We start from the raw sequence: 21191 nt of genomic DNA on the forward strand, positions 1-21191 counted from the left end.
GAACAGACCTTTGAGATCATGTAGTCCAATCCTCTGCTCAATACAGGAACTGCAATGCAGGATGCAACCACAGCCTCCCTGGCAGATGGCTGTCAGGCCTCTGCTTAAACACCTCCAGTGAAGGAGAGCCTACCACCTCCCAAGGCTCTGTTGCACTGTTAGGACAGCTCTTACCACTAGGAAATTTCTCTTAATGTTTACCTGAAATCTACTTTACTGCAATTTCCACTGACTGGTTCTAGCCCTGCCCTCTGGAGCAAGTTTGCTCCATCTTCTGCATCACAGTCCTTCAGATATTTGAAGACTGTTGGTGGGCCTTATATTTGAAGTACCCTTGGATGGGCTTTGCATGATGATCCCATGCAAATCAAGACATGTCCACGGCTGTTAATGTCCATATAAATGATGCAAACGTTGGATGGGGTGGAGGTGGCACTACAATGTATGTAATTTAATATATGTAACTTAACACGAATTAGAAACCCCTTTCTAGTACTCAAATAGTCTGAGATCATGGTAAATGGGTGGGTCCTCCCCACTCACACCATCTCTTTCAGTATATGCTTATGGTGAAGCTTGTATTCTACTATCAAGTATAAGTATGACAATGGGAGTTGCTCATCTGGGTTGAGTAATACAAGTGTTACTACAATATCACCCATGTGGTATTAGGCAATACAAACTATATTAAAGAAGTTGATTATGTTTCAAGGTGTACTGGCTCCTCCCCCTCTCTTCAGAGCTTTACAACACCATGACAACTTTGAGGAGACAGAGGATCCAAGACAATGCCACCCACCTCTTAACATGAACTGCTGTATTAAATGGAGGGCTGAACAAAGTTGCTATTTATTTAGCGATGAACTAAACCAATATTAACTCACAGGAGTTCTGGGTGTTCTTAAGCACTATGCTCAGAACATACTAGACCAGCTTACTGCAATAATTACACCAGTTTACTGCAATAATTACAGTATTTCTCTCCCCCACCCCTCTGTTTCTCACACACACCTTAATTTACTTTTTCTTTTATATTCCTAAAAATATACTCTGGATTTTGTCCTGCTGAATTCAGTGGGGCTATCGCAGATAAATAGGTAGTTTGAAGATCATAGTCCAAGCTGAGAATAGAAAGGTGCTTTTATTTAGGAATTCCTAAAAACAATGTCTTCACATTTTCTCCCAGTTCAACCATAAAGGAGACACAACAACTTTATTTTCTTCACATTTTCCAATAGACAAGTGAGGGAAAAATATCAATCTACTGTAAATTACACCCAAACAGATTATTAGGATGTGTTTCTCTAAAATTAATGGGACATAACTTTATACAGTTCAGTTGGAATCATGGTGATTCATTCAAATGGCGATCAGTGCTTAAAAGAGACATTCTGGCGAATGCAAAGGAATCAGTTAAAACGTGGTCATGATACACTGAACCAAATGGCTATCCATTTCTGATTCATTAAGTAGCAAATCAGTATTTACAGTATTGTCCTAGACTCGCTGAACAATTGTTGCAGGGGATGGAAGCTGTATTCTTGCACGTGGCATTTTTGCTACCTATGTTTAGTCCTAAATCTTCCTTTTTAAAACAATCATGCTCTTCCCAAAGTAGGACTCTGTCCAAATAAGCTATGCCCTAAAACAACAGTTGCTGCTTTGCATCCCAATCGAAGAAGTATTTTGCTCAGATTGTAGCCACATACATCAAGGGACCAGAAATGAACACCGTAACAACTTCCTGCTATACAGCAAATAAAGCACACTGGTTGTTATAGCTATAGCTCAATAAGGCAAGCGGGATTAAGAAGAAAAGAAACGTGCCCTTCCAAACCACTTCCTTTTTAGGAAACACACTATTTAAAAAATGATATTCTTATAGCGGAATTCAATTACCTGTGTAAGTTTAAAAACCTACATTTATTGTTAAAGATTGAGCAACATACTAATGACCTTTTGCATTGTATCTGTGGTGGCATCATACTAATGAAATACATCAGTGCATTTTCTAGAATGAATGGTGGATGCAGTCATCACCCAGGCTGAAATGTTTAAAAACAATGCCAAATCCCAACATCATACAAGCCGACTTCTGCTCACAAAATGGGAGTTCCCCTACCCCTGCTGCGGTCCCACCCACTCCAATCCCCCATTTCTGTTCCGGAATCTCTCCCAATCCTGTGGATATTTTGAGGCACGCAGGGACCTGCAGAGGGGAAGGGGGAACAGCCTCCCTCTCCATTCCTTTGATGGAAGCCATTCTGTTAGTGGGAGAGGTTAATTGGATACCACCTAACTTTTGGCATATACAGATGCCATTTTTGTACATTAGTAGGGAAAATTCATCCTGTCCCTATTCCCCACTCAAAACAAAAGAATAAAAGTATGATACTGTGGTTTTACATTTTTATTTTGTATACTACTCACCAAAAGTGGTTCTCATGTGATTTGGAAAAAAACAGGAGAATATATACCTCAATCTCAGCACAGACAACTATTGATGGCTTGGCTTTGCTCTTAGAAAAAATTACAGTCCTTAAAAGACAACATTCTGCCGTTAAAAGTTTAGTCTACAGGCCTGTATGTGTAAATTAGAAACTGTGTTCTAGGAATGGTTCTTTTATGTATATTCATGTTATCATACTGACATGATGCCAAACATTCCAACAGTGATAAATAACCAACATAGAAACTTTTCCTTCAAAACCATTATAAAACTGTAATGTTAACACCTGAAACCCTGCTTTAGTGCCAGTCTGCCTCTTAAATGAAATTCCCTTTCTGTGACAGTGACATTTTTCAGCAAGATGGCAGACTTAGTAATGCCCTTCATGGTTCAGAGAATTTTTGCAATAGCTCAGAATGGTAAAGCAAATGTCTTCCTATTGTTTTATCCAATGACTAGATAGACTGTTTTGTGACTAAATTAACTTCCTCTTATTTTTCCTATAAGCAAAGCATCGAGGTGCTTGGCATATATGAACACAAACCTTCTCACAGCTGTTCTGAGTGCTATTGTGTCAGATGGAAATAAAGGCCTCTATAAGGGTTAAAAAAAACACCACCTTGGCTAGATTGTGGCAACTCATTCACTTTAGGGTTCAAAATCCACAGAACTTTCTGTGCTAATAGCTCTCAAGAATCCAATCTGTTAGGAACAGCATCTATATTTCTTTCAAGCTATGCTTTTTTCCATCACTGTATTGCATTTTCAAAAGTGCATTTTGCAAGAAAGAGAGAGAGAGAAAGAGATGTGTATCAATTTATGAAATGCATTATAAAATCAAAATAGGAAGCAGATTAAGTGATGTGCCACTTTGAAGTACCCTTCCAAGAGGATAATCACAAACGGTTTAAAGACAGAAGACATGATAATAATAAATGGGTCTATGAGGTATGCACAATTCTTTCAATACTTCATTCTACTGCAATGTCTCTTTGCAGAGTAGATTTCCTTTTTCCAATACAAGATCTCACCGAGATATTCCCCACCCCCACCCCCCAGAAAAAGAAAGATGTCTCTACTAAACAGGTAACATGGGGCAGTCACGATACCATAACCAGGTCTGCAAAGTACATTAAACAGATCCAGCATGATTAATTACAATACAACTCGAGTTTGTGCAGATGAGGGATCTCTACCACAAGACTTGCAGTACAGACTACTGGAGAGAAAGTTGCTGAAGATTCTGAGTTTTAACTACAATGCTGAATACTACCTGCAGTAAAAGCATTCTTGCTGCAGATGTTCACCTGTGGTGGTCGTATAATTGCGTCTCCTGTTCAAATGCTGAATTTGCTGACGTAGGTGTGCGGGGAACCACACCTTTTAAAAATATGGACAGTTCTTAAAATACATCATTAGGTCACTATATTACTGATCCTCTCTTCTAGCGGAGTTTAAAATCCCCCTCTCCCGCAAAGGGGAGAAAGTCCATCCAGTTTGTTCATTTCTCCTGGTATATTCACATTTGCACATGTAATATGATGCACTCTGTAAAGTACCAAGTTCCTAATTGTGTACTCAGGTCTCATTCATTCACCTTTTAAAATAGGCATTGATAAAAATACTGAAGAATGCAGTACCACATCCCACCTGACAAAAATGCAAAGAACTGTACAAGAACTAGCCACAAATTGCTAAGGGTCATCTCCCGGGAAACAACTTCTGTCTGTCCCTGCAGGGGAGGGAATGCTCCTGAAAGAGAAGGAACAGTCTGTTACACATTGAATTTACCTTTCTGGAATTTTCCCTGATTGTAGCTATAACAAGAACACAGGACAGGTAAACACCACCTGTCCCTTTTGAGATGAATAATAAATTAACAGCCAAGTTTGAAATTGCACACCCCATCCCTGCATGTCCTCCCCTCCCTGGAGCAAATTCTCTCATGTCTCAACCCTAGCTCCAATGTTAACTGCAACTACTTTGTCAAGATCTGAAATTGATTAAACAATCAGAGCTAAGCAATGAATCTGATTAGCTTTAATATCAATGCCAATGAATCCTCTGAGGTTAGGGTGGAACTCTGTGGGCAGGATCCAACAAGGCGCTTCCACCCTCGCTGATTCTCTTCTGCCAATTGCACTGTGCAAGTTGCAAACCCCCCCCCCCTCACTCGTGCAACTGCGTTTTAGCACTTCCAGATAACCTGAAATGAGTGGAAACACCCATTTCTCGAAGAAGGCAGGTCTGCGGAGCTCGCATAAGGGAGCTCCGTCGACCTGTCTCTTTCGAGAAATGACCGCTTCCATTCATTTCAGGGCTTGCCCTAGGAAGCACTACATCTCCCTTGCATAAGCGGTGGTCTCCCTTGCAGGTAGCTGGAACCAGTGCCTGGGCATGGTAATGGACTGGATGAGGGCTAACAAACTGAGACTCAATCCAGACAAGACGGAGGTACTGTTAGTGGGTGGTTCATCTGTCCGGCGAGGTGATGTTTGCCCTGTCCTGGACGGGGTTGCACTCTCCCTAAAGGATCGGGTCCGTAGTTTGGGGGTGCTCTTGGATCCAGAACTGTCACTTGAGGCACAGGTGAACTCAGTGGCAAAGAGCACCTTTTATCAGCTTAGGCTGATATACCAACTACGCCCTTATCTGGACAGAGATAGCCTAGCTACAGTTATCCATGCTCTGATAACCTCTCGCTTGGATTACTGCAATGCGTTATACGTGGGGCTGCCTTTGAAAACGGTCCGGAAGCTTCAACTGGGTCAAAATAGGGCAGCAAGGTTACTAACAGGGTCTGGCCAGCGAGATCACATTACGCCAGTCCTTTTCCAGCTTCATTGGCTGCCAGTCCAGGTCCGGGCCCAATTCAAAGTGCTGGTATTGACATTTAAAGCCCTAAACGGTTTGGGGACAGGTTATCTGAAGGAACGCCTCCGCCCATATGTACCTGCCCGGACCTTAAGATCATCTACAGGGGCCCTTCTCCATGAGCCCCTGCCAAAAGAAGTGAGGCTGGTGGCTACTAGGAGGAGGGCTTTCTCCGCTGTGGCACCCCGGTTGTGGAACGAGCTCCCCAGAGAGGTCCGCCTGGCGCCTACACTGTACTCTTTTCGTTGCCAGCTAAAGACCTTTTTATTCACTCAGTATTTTAACACTTAATTTTAACTTAAATTTAAATTTTACTGTTTTAACTCTGTATTTTAATCTTATATCAACTTTGCTGTGTGGTTTTATCCTGGTTGCGCTTTTTATACTGTATTTCGTAATAGTGTTTTTAACCTGTTGGGTGTTTTATTGTGGTTTTAATTTTTGTGAGCCGCCCAGAGAGCTTCGGCTATTGGGCGGTATAAAAATGTAATAAATAAATAAATAAATAAATAAATATTGTGCCATGGAAACGGCAGGGCGGAAAATTTATTTTATTTTATTTATTTATTACATTTCTACACCGCCCAATAGCCGGAAAAGATCTGGTGGGGGCATCCGTGCCCTGTTGGCTACTGCCTTGTCTGCGCAGGGAGCCAGCACATGATCCCACACCATATTCCCAATCTCTTATACACATTTATGAGAAGACCAGCATGATTGCACTAGCTCTCAATCATCAAGACATACCTTTACTTAGAAAGCAAGCTGTACTTCAAATATTTTTTTCCACTAGTAGTATTTTAATTTCGTTTTTAATTTAGTGTTTTAATTTATGCAGTTTAAATTATGCAGTTCTTGTTTCTAATGTACTGGTTTTTATCATAGGGAACCAAATGTTCAATAACGCATGCTTCACCTTCCATTCAACTGTCAGAGTCCAGTTACTTAAGTATGATCCATAATTACTTTTACAGGCATGCCCTAATTGAAAATTTCATACACAAGTGCATAATAGGCATATAATGAATGCTTGGCACACTTGTATAAAAGTGAGCGTTATCTTATAAGTGGTGTAAGTAGAAATTAGGTAAAGCTATTTACAGCTATTAGGTAAAGGAACCATCAACTGCAGACAATATCAGATTTCTCTAACATGAATAAAATGCTTAGCAGTTTACCTTACAAGAGAAAAGGGGCTAAATTGTTTCAGCTCTCAGAATGGGATCTGAAAGCTGTTAAAACTACATCAGGCAGAATGGTAGCTAGGAGGAAAGCTGAAGCTACGTGGCTTGAACGAGCACTGGGGAAACTCCCCCTTCCCACTCAGCATTACTACCATTCACAAGTGGCAATGCTCTCCCCTCTTTAAGTATCAACAGCCTCCCTCCAGCTAGTGTGGGAAAAATGTCTGAACATGACATTTTTGAACTCCCAGACGCAGTCCCATGCCTCCCTGCATCTTGTACACAATCTTATCCTGATGTGGCTCGTGACTGTACGACAATCTTAACGTTGCCTTCTTGCTTGGCTCCCTGCCATTCTCATTGCCCCTTGCCCTTCTCCCAGCAAAATCTCCAGTGAAACTGACAAGATGAGCAGGGAAAAGTCTTTGTCAAATCTGGTGATGCCTGGTCAGTTTTCAAAAGAATTGCTCTAAGCGCCAGAGCTAGTGTGAACATACATGCTATCTTAAAGAAAGCCAACAAAAATGCAAGGAGCCTGAAATGCAATAGTAAATCCATCCTCCTACATGGCTATCAACTGATTTTAATAAGCTGATATAAATATATTTAAAACTGTATTTCTATCTTTCACACATGCACACTTCTCAGGAAGAGAAAAGCTACAAGGACTTTCAGGCAGCAATCCTTTATTCACATACTTGGGATTTAACTTCTGACATATATAGAATTGCATAGCAAGTGGCAAATAGAGGTAATTAGGTAATTGTTACTACTTAAATGTAAATTGTAACTACTTGAACGAAAACTTATTTGAAAAGTGCTGAACAGATGCTTACATTTTACTCTGATTTTTTTTTACCTGTTTTGTAAAAGTGTGACAAGAGATCCTCCTTTTCAATGAAGCGTTGATATAACCAAACAGTGAGGGCTTCAGCCTCAACAGGTACATCTTTAATTGAAAAAATCCTGCATTTTAAAGGACAGAACAGTTAATCAGACTTATGAAATTATTCCCTTTTCTTAAGGTGATTCCAGTAAGATTCTTTTGTTTTGAAATCTGGATCCGGTTCTGACATGTATTCCAGTATTTATTTATTCTATTTTTTAGAATAACTGCTTGCATTACTCACAAGCACATTAAAAAGTCATCAATTATTGGAGCAGTTTCTTCTGTTTACCCCTTTCCTTCTTTCACCTCTTGCAAAAAATCATTAGAAAACAAAGCGACATACATACTTCTGAATATCTCAACTATGCCGTGCGGCCAGCAAGGAGTCAAACTGGTTTAGGTTAGATTTTCAAATAATGCTTAGGATTCAATAACAGTTCAAGAAAAATAGAAGTTTATTCTAGTTTTCAATTCAGGCTTAGAACTCAAAACTAGACTAAAACTTTATTTTATTTTTTAAAAAACCTGAACCAATTTGTCAGTTAACAACATATGTTGAGCTTTTAATTGACCCCAGGATAGTTTGTTTTAAATAGATATTGTTGTTTTTATGCGATTGATGGTTTTAAATTTTTATATTTGCTTTTAATGTTCACTATTTTTAACTGTTGTAAACTGCCCAGAGAGCTTTGGCTATGGGGCAGTACATAAATGTAATAAATAAATAAATATAAATAAATGTTGCGAAGATCTGTATTTTATTCTTCCAGAGACCCTCTATACTTAGCAATGTTTTTTAAGATGTAAATGCGGACAACAATAACCTGAAGCATCAAAATCCATCACCAGAGCTGTGGTGGGAAATATTTCAAATTCCAAGGCACCTGGACAACTGTGCCTCTGGATTTTTTCTATCCTAAATATGTTTTCTATTTAGTGAAGTTTTATTCAAAACAAAATTCAACAACAACAAAAATGATGCTCTCTGATTCTCAGATCTATCTGGGGATGCTTCTAGATTAGATTCTTTATCGTGCAATTGCCCTGCCTCACTGGCAGAAATTTAAGTGGCGGTGGATGGGGGTGGACAGATGACTGTCCAATTCTGGCCGCTTGCATTGGCTGCCTATACACTTCAGAGCCCAATTCAAGGTGCTGGTTTTAACTATAAAGCCTTACAAGGCTTGGGACCACAATACCTGATGGGACGCCTCTCCCGGCATGAACCTACCCATACACTACGTTCAACATCTAAGGTCCTCCTCCAAGTGCCTACTCTGAGGGAAGCTTGGAGGATGGCAACAAGGGAGAGGCCTTTTCAGTGGTGGCCCCCCAATTATGGAATGATCTCCCTGATGAGGCTCGCCTGGTGCCAACATTGTTATCTTTGCGGTGCCAAGTCAAGACTTTTCTCTTCTCCCAGGCATGTAACAGCATTTAACAACATATGCTAAGTTTGTTTTTTGTTTTAATGGGGCCCGGAACTATTGTTGTTTAAATGAATACTGTTGTTTTTATATTTTTGATGGTTTTAAATTTTGTATACTTTTTAATGTTCACTGTTTTTAACTTTTGTAAACCGCCCAGAGAGCTTCAGCTATGGGGCGGTATATAAATTTAATAAATAAATAAACAAACTTTCATTTGTAACCCAACTGTATTTTCGCATCACTTCTTCTTTCCCTGCCAAAATAAAAAATCAGTTAAGAAGAAGGTTGAACAGCTGCACAATGCCTTTTAACTTTGTAAACCGCCCAGAGCGCTTCGGCTATGGGGCGGTATATAAATGTAATAAATAAATAAATAACTGTTAGTGCTAGGAAGCATCCTACCTCATTCATTTCTTTATTCATGTTAAGCACTGGTGTAGAAACTGGAGTCGAGACGTGGAAATCCAATGTTTCATGCCTCCCACTGACTATCATGGGAAATCAAAACATGGCTATATATATTTTTCTCAGTTTTTCCAGGTTGGGTGAAATTTGCATGTATAGTAGCCTCTTAGGAGGGGATTATGCCTGCCAAATTTCAGAAAAATAGGTGCAGTGGAATTAAGGGAATTGCCTAAACCCCTTTTATTTCTTAGCAGAATTGGAAGAAATTTGAATGGACCGTTCAGGGGATTGAGCCTGCCACATTTCAGATGAATAAATGCCTAGTATTTTTTGTACGAGAACAGCCTTCACATTTTGAGGGGATACAAAAAAGAACACATTTATCCCCCATTCTTCTGAAACTGACAGATAGCATCCTCAAATTGGGGTGGGTGACTTGCTTCTTCCTCCCGTTTTTTTTTTTAGTCAATTTGTATGATAAGGGTACATATCACGGATGTGTCTCGAGACAAGAAACCTGCAAAGTTTCATAAGGAGAAGTACACAGTCCCATCCTTACCCTCCCCCAAAGCCAAATGATTGGAGAGCCCCTAAAAAACATGCCCTATGCTTAGAAGGTGGACCTGTCAATTATTCAACCGCACTCTCCCCATAAACATTTAGAGAAAGAAAGCAAAAGATGGTATTTTTGGAGACACAATGTTCGCCTTTCAAAAGCTGAATTTGTAAATGAAGCCTTGTGTAGGGTCCAGATTCAATTCTGTTCACTTCAGCAGGAAGCCCACTTCCTCGGGAAGTTCCAGAAATGGTCCAATGTGAACTGATTTGGCTTGTGCTTCGGCCGAATTCAATATGCAGTGTGTATGTGTGTGTGTGTGTGTGTGTGTGTGTGTGTGTGTGTCCATCCATTGCCTCCTAACTTGAATTCCCAGTCTGGTTCCACAGATGTACAACACTAATCCCAAAACTCACAGCATTGGAACACAGTATGACCCCACATCCTAACTACCAACATCATGCAGCACATTTCCCTAGGGCCAGAACAGCAGCACTTATGCTACAACAGGCAGGGACAGTCTTCAAAGCAAGGGCAAGTGAAACCCATCCTTCTGTACAAGTTGCCATAGTACTTAAACCTCTTGCCTGGCTGATTCTAGGCCACAAAGCACAGGATCATTCACTTTATCTGTTTCCAAAATACTTTAAACAGGCAAGAAACCCAACAACAACAAAAACAAGTCTACTTTATACATCACCATGATAAGATTGCTAGATAGGGTAGTGGAGTTTTGTTGCCACATTATAAAAAGCTAAGTTAATGAATTCAAAATTTTCCACTCACTTCAACTGTCAAGAATTTATGTTACTCATTTCACCAAACAATTTCCATTCCTATCATTGCATTTTAGCTTCAAAAAGCCTGGAAGATATTGAAAGGTCAAGAAAGTAGCTGCTCTCCACTCTCATTAGTAAACCCTTTAATGTAAGTGCCTTTTGGCTTTTCTTATGTAAGGCTGCTGTGCACTGGCCTGCCAGTTAAAGGCATGAAATGACTAGCTGAAGTTAGCCTCCCAAAGGCAGTCCGAAGCAAAAAAATCTTTCAAAAACTAATTCTGTTTGCCAAATGCACCTTTTATTTGCCCTTCTCACGCTGTTATATTTTCATTACCTTTCATGGATTTCTAAGTGCTCCTGAAACTATAATTCATTATGCCGAAACCGTTTTCAGGTAACAGAACAAGCTACAGCTACCTTTTATTCAACACAGCTTCTCAAGGGCGACCTGGGAGGTGTCTGAATAGGATTGTGAAGTGCTAGTTCTACTAGTTCTACTAAAAATGTCCTTTTTTATTCTGGCATGTTCCTCACTGACTTGTCATTCACACCTCAGGGGTGAAAACAGCTTCCTCCTGAATTCATAAATGCAGTGACAAAGATGCATACCAGCGAATCCAACACATAGTCAATTCATCACTCTTACCCCTCTCCCCAATGCTTCAGATAGGTAGTCTGCCTTTATGATGTTTGAAAGTGCATTATTGAATTAATTTTCAATAAATAAGGTCACACGCCCATGGACTGAACCCTCACTGCTCAGAAGCCCCTGAATTGAGAGGCTTCCGAGATTCCTATGCCCTGCCAGGTTGAAGCCGGCATGGCAGGAGAAGCCGTGGAAGCCATCTTTGCCTCCCTGTCAACAGATCTCTGCTTTCATTTCCAGTCCATCTAGAGAGGTCCTTTCAGAGGGGCAAGGAAGGAAACTGGAGGAATTGTATACTGGCCTCTCTGTTTTCCTCCCCTCCCTGCCCTCTCCGAGATCGATTTTCTAACCTCCAAGAGGCAGCCAGCATGGCCCTCTCAGTGCTGGCCCCGAAAGGGCAGATCTCTGACTCCCCCTTCTGAGGTTGGAGGGCTCTGTTTGGCCTCGGAGAGGCTGCCCAGGATTGCACTCTCTCCCCCCACCATAACATTTGCATGCATTGCTGCTGCAGAATAGCACAATGCCACACTGTTTAGATAGCATACAAGGTGCACAAATCCTATTGAAAGTGAACTTTACAGTTTAAAGGTGGAGGCTACAGCTCTAAACACATCTCTCAGGGAGTAAGTCCCATTGAGCATAACGGGACTTACATTTGAGTAACATGCAGTGAACTCACAGCGTCTTTGTCAGTTCACACCTAGGCTGCAACCCTATATGCTTATCTGGGAATAAGCTCCATTAAAACTTAATAAGACTTCTTAGCAGACGTGCATAAGATTACACTGTTAGTTGTAACCAACTTTTGCCAAGTATGCAGTACACTGAAAAGGTCTGAGTGGCAAACAGACATGACTGCATACTTCTAAACTTCCTATAGTAATGGTCCTCGCTGCAAGATAAAGTTTTATGGCCCACAGGAATAAAAATACTACCTTATCCAATCTGGATAATGGCTTAAATCTAACGTTCTATGAGCGGGCTACCCCAGCCTTTCCTCCACGCTGCAGCCCTCTGTGCATCCTCTAAATGTATTCCACCTCCCACCCCAACCCTCCAGAGAAGATTGGGTGGGCCTAATGGTAGGAGAAATCCATTCCATCAGTGGTTTCCATTCCAATGGTGGAAGAACAGTGTTGGATTCAAGCGAATATGTGCACCTGAGCACAAGAGAAGCAGCTTTGAACTTGCAAAGGCAGGACTCTCATAGAATCTGGCCAAGTCAAGAGAAGCCCACTGCTGACATTTTTTTCTTGGTATCAAGTTTATTATTCTACTTATTACATTTCTAGTTCAAGGCCCAAGGAAAAGCCTGAAAATTTGGTGCAAGATAAAAAAGTGATGAGAGCCGTGTTCAGACTTTGCCTTGAGATTAGCCAGTTTCAGCTCCACTTCCAAGCAAGATGCTGAGCGTGGCTGCAGTTTTACTCCGCAACACGCCTGCATTCTTCTAAAAGCTAAAACAGAAAGAAGGGTATCACTGACTGGTAACGGGAGGGGGGTAGAAAGTGTGAAGAGAAGGAGCATAGGGGGGTGGGGAGAAAAACAGAGCGGGGGGGGATGCTGGAAGTGCTCCAGAAGGCTTCTTGCCAAGAGCTCCCTCAACCATGGGTGTTTTGAAGTAGAAAGTAGCCTCAAGGTTTTATTTCAAGTCTACCATATTCTTCGATACATTGCAAAGACCATTTTACAGTCCTTAACTTAAGATTATCTGGAGACAAAAATACATTTCCTACCTGTAATGGACATGGGTAATTGTTGGTCGCCTGTAGCCAAGAATCCAGGTCTGGATGTCTATGGGTTCAGCTTTGGGATACGCAATGGTGGTATCTATCACCCACTGAAGACCTTTTGATTTACTTTCTAAGAAAGGGGGATCATAGAAGAAAAAAGAAGAAATAGCAACATTAAGGCTTTCAATCATATGCATTATACTTCTGTTCTAATACTACATTTCACAAATGCAAACTCATCTGATAATTTGTGCCGCATGAGATGCAGAAGTACCACCCTATTCCAAGGTAACAAATCATGCCGGCAGATTTAGATTTTTTATTTCTCAAATTGGAAAATGAACCTTAAGCTCCAAATCGCCACCTACATAAATGGCTATCCTTGATCAGAATTATATGTTTCCATTATCCAAATTCTGGGTACCAAAGAATCTCCATCCAACTCTTTCACACATACCCCTAAAAGTCTATATTATCTCCTCTACATACCCCTAGGAAAGCATAATTTAAGATGCTTATATTTAAAAAGTTGTGTTGATCAAACACTCTACACACTTTTTCTGGCTATAAACACCAGGAGGATTGTTCAAATATTCAACTTCAAGAGCATTAAGAAGAGTAAAACAAATACTATTTAAAAATAATAATCAACAGACATTGAAGGAGCACCATTAAGTGGCTGGCATTCTGACAATAAGTGAGGTGCTAATTAAGTCAAGCACATCTCAATGTTTAAATAGGGTGACCATATGAAAAGGAGGACAGGGCTCCTGTATCTTTAATGGTTGTATTGAAAAAGGAATTTCAGTAGGTGTCATTTGTATATATGGGGAACCTGGTGAAATTTCCTCTTCATCACAACAGTTAAAGCTGCAAGAGCCCTGCCCTCTTTTAAATCTGGTCACTCTAATATAGCTCCTGCACTTTAACTGTTGTGATGAAGAGGGAATTTCACCAGGTTCTCCATATATACAAATGACACCTGCTGAAATTCCCTTTTCTATGCAACTGTTAAAGATACAGGAGCCCTGTCCTCCTTGTCATATGGTCACCCTAGTTTAAATGCTTAACTAAGTGCTATGTTATGTGTGGGACTACTTTCTCCCTGGAACGAAGGGCTGATATACTGCCTTCAAGTTTGTGCAACCTCCGGGCAGGTTTAGCTCTCAAATCTGCTTACAAAGCAAGAATCAGCTGAAGACCAAGACCATATAAAGCACGATAAAGGAAAATACAAAGAGTTCTATTGCATGCTATTAATACATTTATTTTGACGTAAGATTTAATGATCTAGAGCCCCCGTCTCTTACTCTTTCATTCACTCAGTCTTATGCTTTCAAAAGCATTCTTCGTTAATACAAATGAGCGTCTGTTCAGGATGCCTTTAGCACAACAGAATAGTAGCTATGTCTAATAACTGTATAACTCAAAATATACAAACATTTTAAATTCAAAGGCACATTTCTTAATTATTGTAGTTATTTTAATGTACAGCCCATTTTAGTTAACATTTCATTATTACCTATATATAAGATTCAAATTACAGGAGAACTGGAGCTGTTCCTTCCCTCACCCCACTGGCACGGACACACAAACCAGGATACAAAACTAAACAATGTTTTCATGATAAATTACAGGGTAATAATGAGGCTAAGGGGAAAACCATATCAGCATCACTGCACATAAGAAATGAGGTCAAGCTCATAGGTACAAGAATTGCGAAATTAATTCTTGATGACAAAAGGACTATGACAATATAGAGACAAAGGGCACAACTGAAATAAAGTTAAGTATGTCTGATGTCCACTCAAATTAACTGCATGTAAATGAGAGAAGGACTTGCTTATTTACAAGATTTATATGCTACCTCTCTGCCAAATCCCCCACAGCTGCTATTTGACCTGAAGGTGTTGGCTGCAGTAAACTGCACCTTCAGGAGGCAAACAACTGGAGAAAGCAACATGGGGCTTCAATATGGATTGGGAACACGTTCCCGATTGGAATCCAAAGCTGCTTTTTCTTAAAAATAAAAGTGCCCTGTTTCAGCATGGATTTAAAAGAGCATGTTTATCGTAACATGTAGTTTGGTCTTAAGTTAGCCTTCTTCAAGCTGCTGCCCTCCAGATGTTTTAGACTACAACTCTAAGAATTCCTGGCCATTGGAAATGCTATCTGGGGCTGATAGGAGCTGAAGTCCAAAACATCTGGAGGGCACGAGTTTGGAGGAGGCTGCTTTAAGCTCTACAGATAGCAAACCTGCACCCCCACCCCACAACTTGGTTTCTTGATTCAGTCACCAGCCCCGTAACTATCCTTTACCCGTCTCCTTTTTTCTAATAATACAATCGCCTCCTGTTCCTAGGGTATATGTGAGGTTTTCCTCCAAATTTTTTTCGGCCCATCCTTTCTTCAATTCCCGATCTCCATCATCCATTGTTTTCCTCCTGCATTGCAACCTCCCATTTATTTGTACCACTATCTTCAGTCATGATTGTTTGTTGTTTATTCGTTCAGTCATTTCCGACTCTTCGTGACTTCATGGACCAGCCCACGCCAGAGCTTTCTGTCGGCTGTCGCCACCCCCAGCTTCCCCAAGGTCAAGTCTGTCACCTCCAGAATATCATCCATCCATCTTGCCCTTGGTCAGCCCCTCTTCCTTTTGCCTTCCACTTTCCCTAGCATCAGCCTCTTCTCCAGGGTATCCTGTCTTCTCATTATGTGGCCAAAGTACTTCAGTTTTGCCTTTAATACCATTCCCTCAAGTGAGCAGTCTGGCTTTATTTCCTGGAGTATGGACTGGTTTGATCTTCTTGCAGTCCACGGCACTCTCAGAATTTTCCTCCAACACCACAGTTCAAAAGCATCTATCTTCCTTCGCTCAGCCTTCCTTATGGTCCAGCTCTCGCAGCCATAGGTTACTACGGGAAATACCATTGCTTTAACTATGCGGATCTTTGTTGTCAGTGTGGTGTCTCTGCTCTTAACTATTTTATCAAGATTTGTCATTGCTCTCCTCCCAAGAAGTAAACGTCTTCTGATTTCCTGGCTGCAGTCAGCGTCTGCAGTAATCTTTGCGCCCAGAAATGCAAAGTCTGTCATTGCCTCCACGTTTTCTCCCTCTATTTGCCAGTTATCAATCAAGCTGGTTGCCATAATCTTGGGGTTTTTTTGAGGTTTAACTGCAACCCGCCTTTTGCACTTTCTTCTTTCACTTTTGTCATAAGGCTCCTCAGCTCCTCCTCGCTTTCAGCCATCAAAGTGGTGTCATCTGCATATCTGAGGTTGTTAATGTTTCTTCCTACAATTTTAACTCCAGCCTTGGATTCGTCAAGCCCAGCACGTCGCATGATGTGTTCTGCATACAAGTTAAATAGATAAGGTGAGAGTATACAACCCAGCCGTACTCCTTTCCCAATCTTAAACCAGTCCGTTGTTCCGTGGTCTGTTCTTACCGTTGCTACTTGTTCGTTATACAGATTCCTCAGGAGGCAGACAAGATGACTTGGTATCCCCATACCACCAAGAACTTGCCACAGTTTGTTATGATCCACACAGTCAAAGGCTTTAGAATAGTCAATAAAACAGAAATAGATGTTTTTCTGGAACTCCCTGGCTTTCTCCATTATCCAGCGGATATTGGCAATTTGGTCTCTAGTTCCTCTGCCTTTTCTAAAACCAGCTTGTACATCTGGCAATTCTCGCTCCATGAATTGCTGGAGTCTACCTTGCAGGATCTTGAGCATTACCTTGCTGGCATGTGAAATAAGTGCCACTGTACGATAGTTGGAACATTCTTTAGTGTTTCCCTTTTTTGGTATGGGGATATAAGTTGATTTTTTCCAGTCTGATGGCCATTCTTGTGTTTTCCAGATTTGCTGGCATATGGCATGCATCACCTTGACAGCATCATCTTGCAATATTTTAAACAGTTCAGCTGGGATACCGTCGTCTCCTGCTGCCTTGTTATTAGCAATGCTTCTTAAGGCCCATTCAACCTCACTCTTCAGGATGTCTGGCTCTAACTCACTGACCACACCGTCTGAGCTATCCCCGATATTATTATCCTTCCTATACAGATCTTCCATATATTCTTGCCACCTTTTCTTGATCTCTTCTGTTTCTGTTAGGTCCTTGCCATCTTTGTTTTTGTTCATACCCATTTTTGCCTGGAATTTACCTCCGGTGTTTCTAATTTTCTGAAAGAGGTCTCTTGTCCTTCCTATTCTATTGTCTTCTTCCACTTCCGCACATTGCTTGTTTAAAAATAATTCCTTATCACTTCTGGCTAACCTCTGGAATTTTGCATTTAATTGGGCATATCTCCCCCTATCACTGTTGCCTTTTGCTTTCCTTCTTTCTTGGGCTACTTCCAGTGTCTCAGCAGACAGCCATCCTGCCTTCTTGGTTTTCTTTTTCTTTGGGATGTTTTTTGTTGCCATCTCTTGGACAATGTTGCGAACTTCTGTCCATAGTTCTTCCAGGACCCTATCTACTAAATCTAGTCCCTTAAATCTATTCTTCACTTCCACTGCATATTCATTAGGAATATTAGTGAGCTCATATCTAACTGATCTGTGGGTCTTCCCTATTCTCTTTAGTTTGATTCTAAATTGTGCAATAAGAAGTTCGTGATCTGAACTACAGTCAGCTCCAGGTCTTGTTTTTACTGTCTGTATAGATGTCCACCACCTTTGGCTGCAAAGGATGTAGTCAATCTGATTTCGGTGTCGGCCATCTGGTGAAGTCCATGTATAAAGCCGTCTTTTCGGTTGTTGGAAGAGAGTGTTTGTTATGCACAGCGAGTTGTCCTGGCAGAATTCTATCAGCCTATGTCCCGCTTCATTTTGTTCTCCTAGACCATGCTTACCTGTAATTCCAGATGTCATTTGACTGCCCACCTTAGCGTTCCAGTCTCCTGTAACGAAAATAACATCTCTTTTTGGTGTATTATCCAGTAGGTGCTGCAGATCCTCATAGAACTGATCTACTTCTGCTTCTTCAGCATCTGTGGTTGGGGCTTATATTTGGATCACTGTGATGTTAAATGGCTTACCCTGAATTCGAATTGAGATCATTCTATCGTTTTTTGGATTGTATCCAAGCACTGCTTTAGCCACTTTATTATTAATTATGAAGGCTACTCCGTTTCTTCTGTGATCCTCTTGTCCACAGTAGTAGATCTGGTGGTGATCTGATGTGAAGTGGCCCATTCCGGTCCATTTCAGTTCGCTGACACCCAATATATCTATATTTAATCTTGACATCTCGCCAATAACCACGTCCAATTTGCCCTGGCTCATAGATCTTACATTCCAGGTTCCTATGGTGTGTTGACCTTTAGAACATCGGATTCGTCGTTCACCACCAGCACCGTCGGCCGCTAGCCGTCCTTTCGGCTTTGAGCTAGCCGTCCTTTCGGCTTTGAGCTAGCTGCGTCATCACGTCTGGGGCTAGTTGAACTTATCCTCTGTTCCTCCCCAGTAGCATTTTGACCATCTTCCGACCTGGGGGTCCTATCTTCCGATGGTATACCGACATATCTCTGGTTGTACTGATCCATTTAGTTTTCATGGCAAGAGTACTGGGGTGGGTTGCCATTACCTTCCCCAGGGATCGTATTTAGTCTGACCTCTCTGCCATGACCTTCCCGTCTTGGGTGTCCCTTCACGGTTTAGCTCATGGCATCCTTGAGGTGCTCAAGCTCCAGCACCACGACAAGGTAACTATCTCCTTTGCTGGATCAGTCATGATATACGGAGGCTAATCCTTCTAGTACTCCATTTTCATGATCCTACATTCTTTCCCTCAACATACAACTTCTCTTGATATTAATTCAACACATAGATCACTACTTCTGTCTGTATCTCCTTTGCAGGTGCTTACCTATAAGTCCATCCCATCCCGTTTCCACATTAATCTGCAATTCTTATTTTTAAAAACTGCACACACACACACACACAAAAACTGCACAAACATTCACATTTAAATATTTATAAATGTATTTTCTCTCATACCCATTTCTAAACATATTTTCTCTCAAAATGATGCACATATTTTGATTAAAAAAACTGAGCTGTGAACTGTGTTGCAATGTTCAGACAAGTGCTAAATCCAGTGGGTATCTAAGTTCTAATCTGCACATTAGTCCAGAGAGTACAGATCAAAACTGGTTTGTATCAGAATTCACAAAAATTGAATCCCACAAGCATTCCTACTTTGAGCACTGTGAATTCTGACAACTTTCCCTTCTGTCATAGAAGCTGCTCTACAAATACTCTGTCAGCATTGTTGCCTGAGCAGCCGTCGGTATGTTCACGAACACCTATGCCATAACATGTTCAGGTTATAAGTTTCAAATGCTTCTCTGCTGTAAGTTTAATACAATGCAGATATACACACATACTTTATACAGCATCCATACTGAGGTTTCTTTAATTGTAATACCAAAGCTGTAATATATGCCACTATATGCCTTTGTAAATAGATCTATGTGGGATTGACTGAAAAAGCTTTTAAGACCACGATCAGTGAACATAAAAGCTGTATAAGAAACCAGAGGGTACAAGCTCCCCTTGTTCAACATTTCTGGGAATGTAAACACAACCTTGACAACTTGAAATTCTGCTTTTAGGAGAAGGTTGAATCCCAAGGACAGCAGATGCAACGCAGACTCCTACAGCAATAACTGTTCTGGATTTTTAAAGACTAAGGGCCTTGCTAGATGAGGCCCGGTTTCCCTGCTGTGCGTCCAGATGACGCACAGGGGAATCCGGGGTCAAGTCGTGCTCAGACCTCCCCAAACACGCCATAAGTGAAGTCGCTTATGGCGCGCCTTTTCCGCAGCCCCGGCCTGAGGCCGGGACTGCGGAACGTCTAGCAAGGTCCGTGGCTTTTTGGGGCTACTCGCTTACTCACGAGTAGCCGGGAAAAGCCACGGACTGGGCACAGCGCTCATACGAGCACTGTGCCCATCGGGCCGGGGGGGACATGGGGGGGAAGGGCGGACCGGCAGGAGAGGGGGATGGCGGAGGGCGACATGGGAGACGGGGAGGGATGGCAGAGGGCGACACGGGAGATGGGGAGGGAGGGCGGAGGGCGACACGGGAGACGGGGAGGAAGGGAGGAGGGCGACACGGGAGACGGGGAGGAAGGGCGGAGGGCGACAGGGGAGACGGGGAGGGAGGGCGGAGGGCGACAGGGGAGACGGGGAGGGAGGGCGGAGGGCGACACGGGAGACGGGGAGGGAGGGCGGAGGGCGACACGGGAGACGGGGAGGGAGGGCGGAGGGCGACACGGGAGACGGGGAGGGAGGGCGGGGAAAGAGTGGGCAGGGGGCTTAATTAAAAAAAGGGTGGGGGGCTTAAGTAAAAAAAAAACCTTACCTTCTCCGGAGTCTTCAGGGCACACGTGGCCCCTTTAACAAAAGAAAAAAAATGGCCGACGCTACAGGGCTTCCGCAGTCCCTGCGCGTCGGCCGTCTAGGAGGCAGGGCGGGGCACGCTAAAGTTAGCGCGCCGTCGCCCCACCTCCCTGCCGGCTTATCTGGCAGGGTCTAGCAAGGCCCTAAATCTCTGATTGACCTGAATGAGGAGATGAACTGGATGGTCATGCAGAGCTCTTTCTCTCTCTTTAGATTTCGCTATTATGTGTTTGATTTGTAGTTGTACTGGTGATGTTTTGAAGTACTTCAGAGTTATCAGCTTGCTTAAATTAGTGCCCTTAAAGTCGTAATTAGTCCCTTAATTAAGCTTCATCCTTTACATCTGGTTCTACCTTTTTTATTTATTTATTGCATTTCTATACCACCCAATAGCTGAAGCTCTCTTTAATGAGAGCCTTAAGCCTTTATAGGCTGCGCAGATAACTGGAAAGTTTTGGTTTGGGCAGTATCCTGAGCTATCTCGTTATTCAATTCCTTTTATTACAGTCAACAGACAAATAAAACATATAAAAACACATAATAAATATTTTAAATACTTGAAATTAAAACAGAGTATGATTGCATGAGCCTCCTTAAAGTTCTGTGCTAGAAGCAAAGGAAAGTCCTGGCACCATAACTGATCTGGTAAGGATTGCGTGATTATGAAATTTAGCAACTTGTTCGGTGGTATGCTTATCTTGAGCCTGTAAAAGGACCGACATAAGGGTCACGGACGATCGTCCAGGTAATCGTTGCGTGAAAGGATGGATAAGGGCTTTTCTTGCCTCCTGATAGAAACTGCAGTTGAACAATACATGGGAGATAG

At 41.9% G+C, this 21191-nt stretch overlaps 1 protein-coding gene across 1 annotated transcript in view; it reads right to left on the minus strand.

The window, feature by feature from the left end:
* Positions 1-1122: 1122 nt before the first annotated feature.
* LPGAT1 (lysophosphatidylglycerol acyltransferase 1) overlaps positions 1123-21191 on the minus strand; it is a 77550-nt gene continuing 57481 nt past the window's right edge. Inside the window, exons 7-9 of the mRNA XM_063124031.1 lie at positions 12949-13075; positions 7367-7473; positions 1123-4201 (exon numbers count right to left, since the gene is read on the minus strand). Of these exons, the coding sequence (XP_062980101.1) occupies positions 4050-4201; positions 7367-7473; positions 12949-13075 (386 nt within the window). The 3' untranslated portion in view covers positions 1123-4049. The remainder of the gene's footprint in view (positions 4202-7366; positions 7474-12948; positions 13076-21191) is intronic.

The sequence above is a fragment of the Elgaria multicarinata genome, chromosome 4 (genome assembly GCF_023053635.1).
Source record: "Elgaria multicarinata webbii isolate HBS135686 ecotype San Diego chromosome 4, rElgMul1.1.pri, whole genome shotgun sequence".
Taxonomy (NCBI): domain Eukaryota; kingdom Metazoa; phylum Chordata; class Lepidosauria; order Squamata; family Anguidae; genus Elgaria; species Elgaria multicarinata.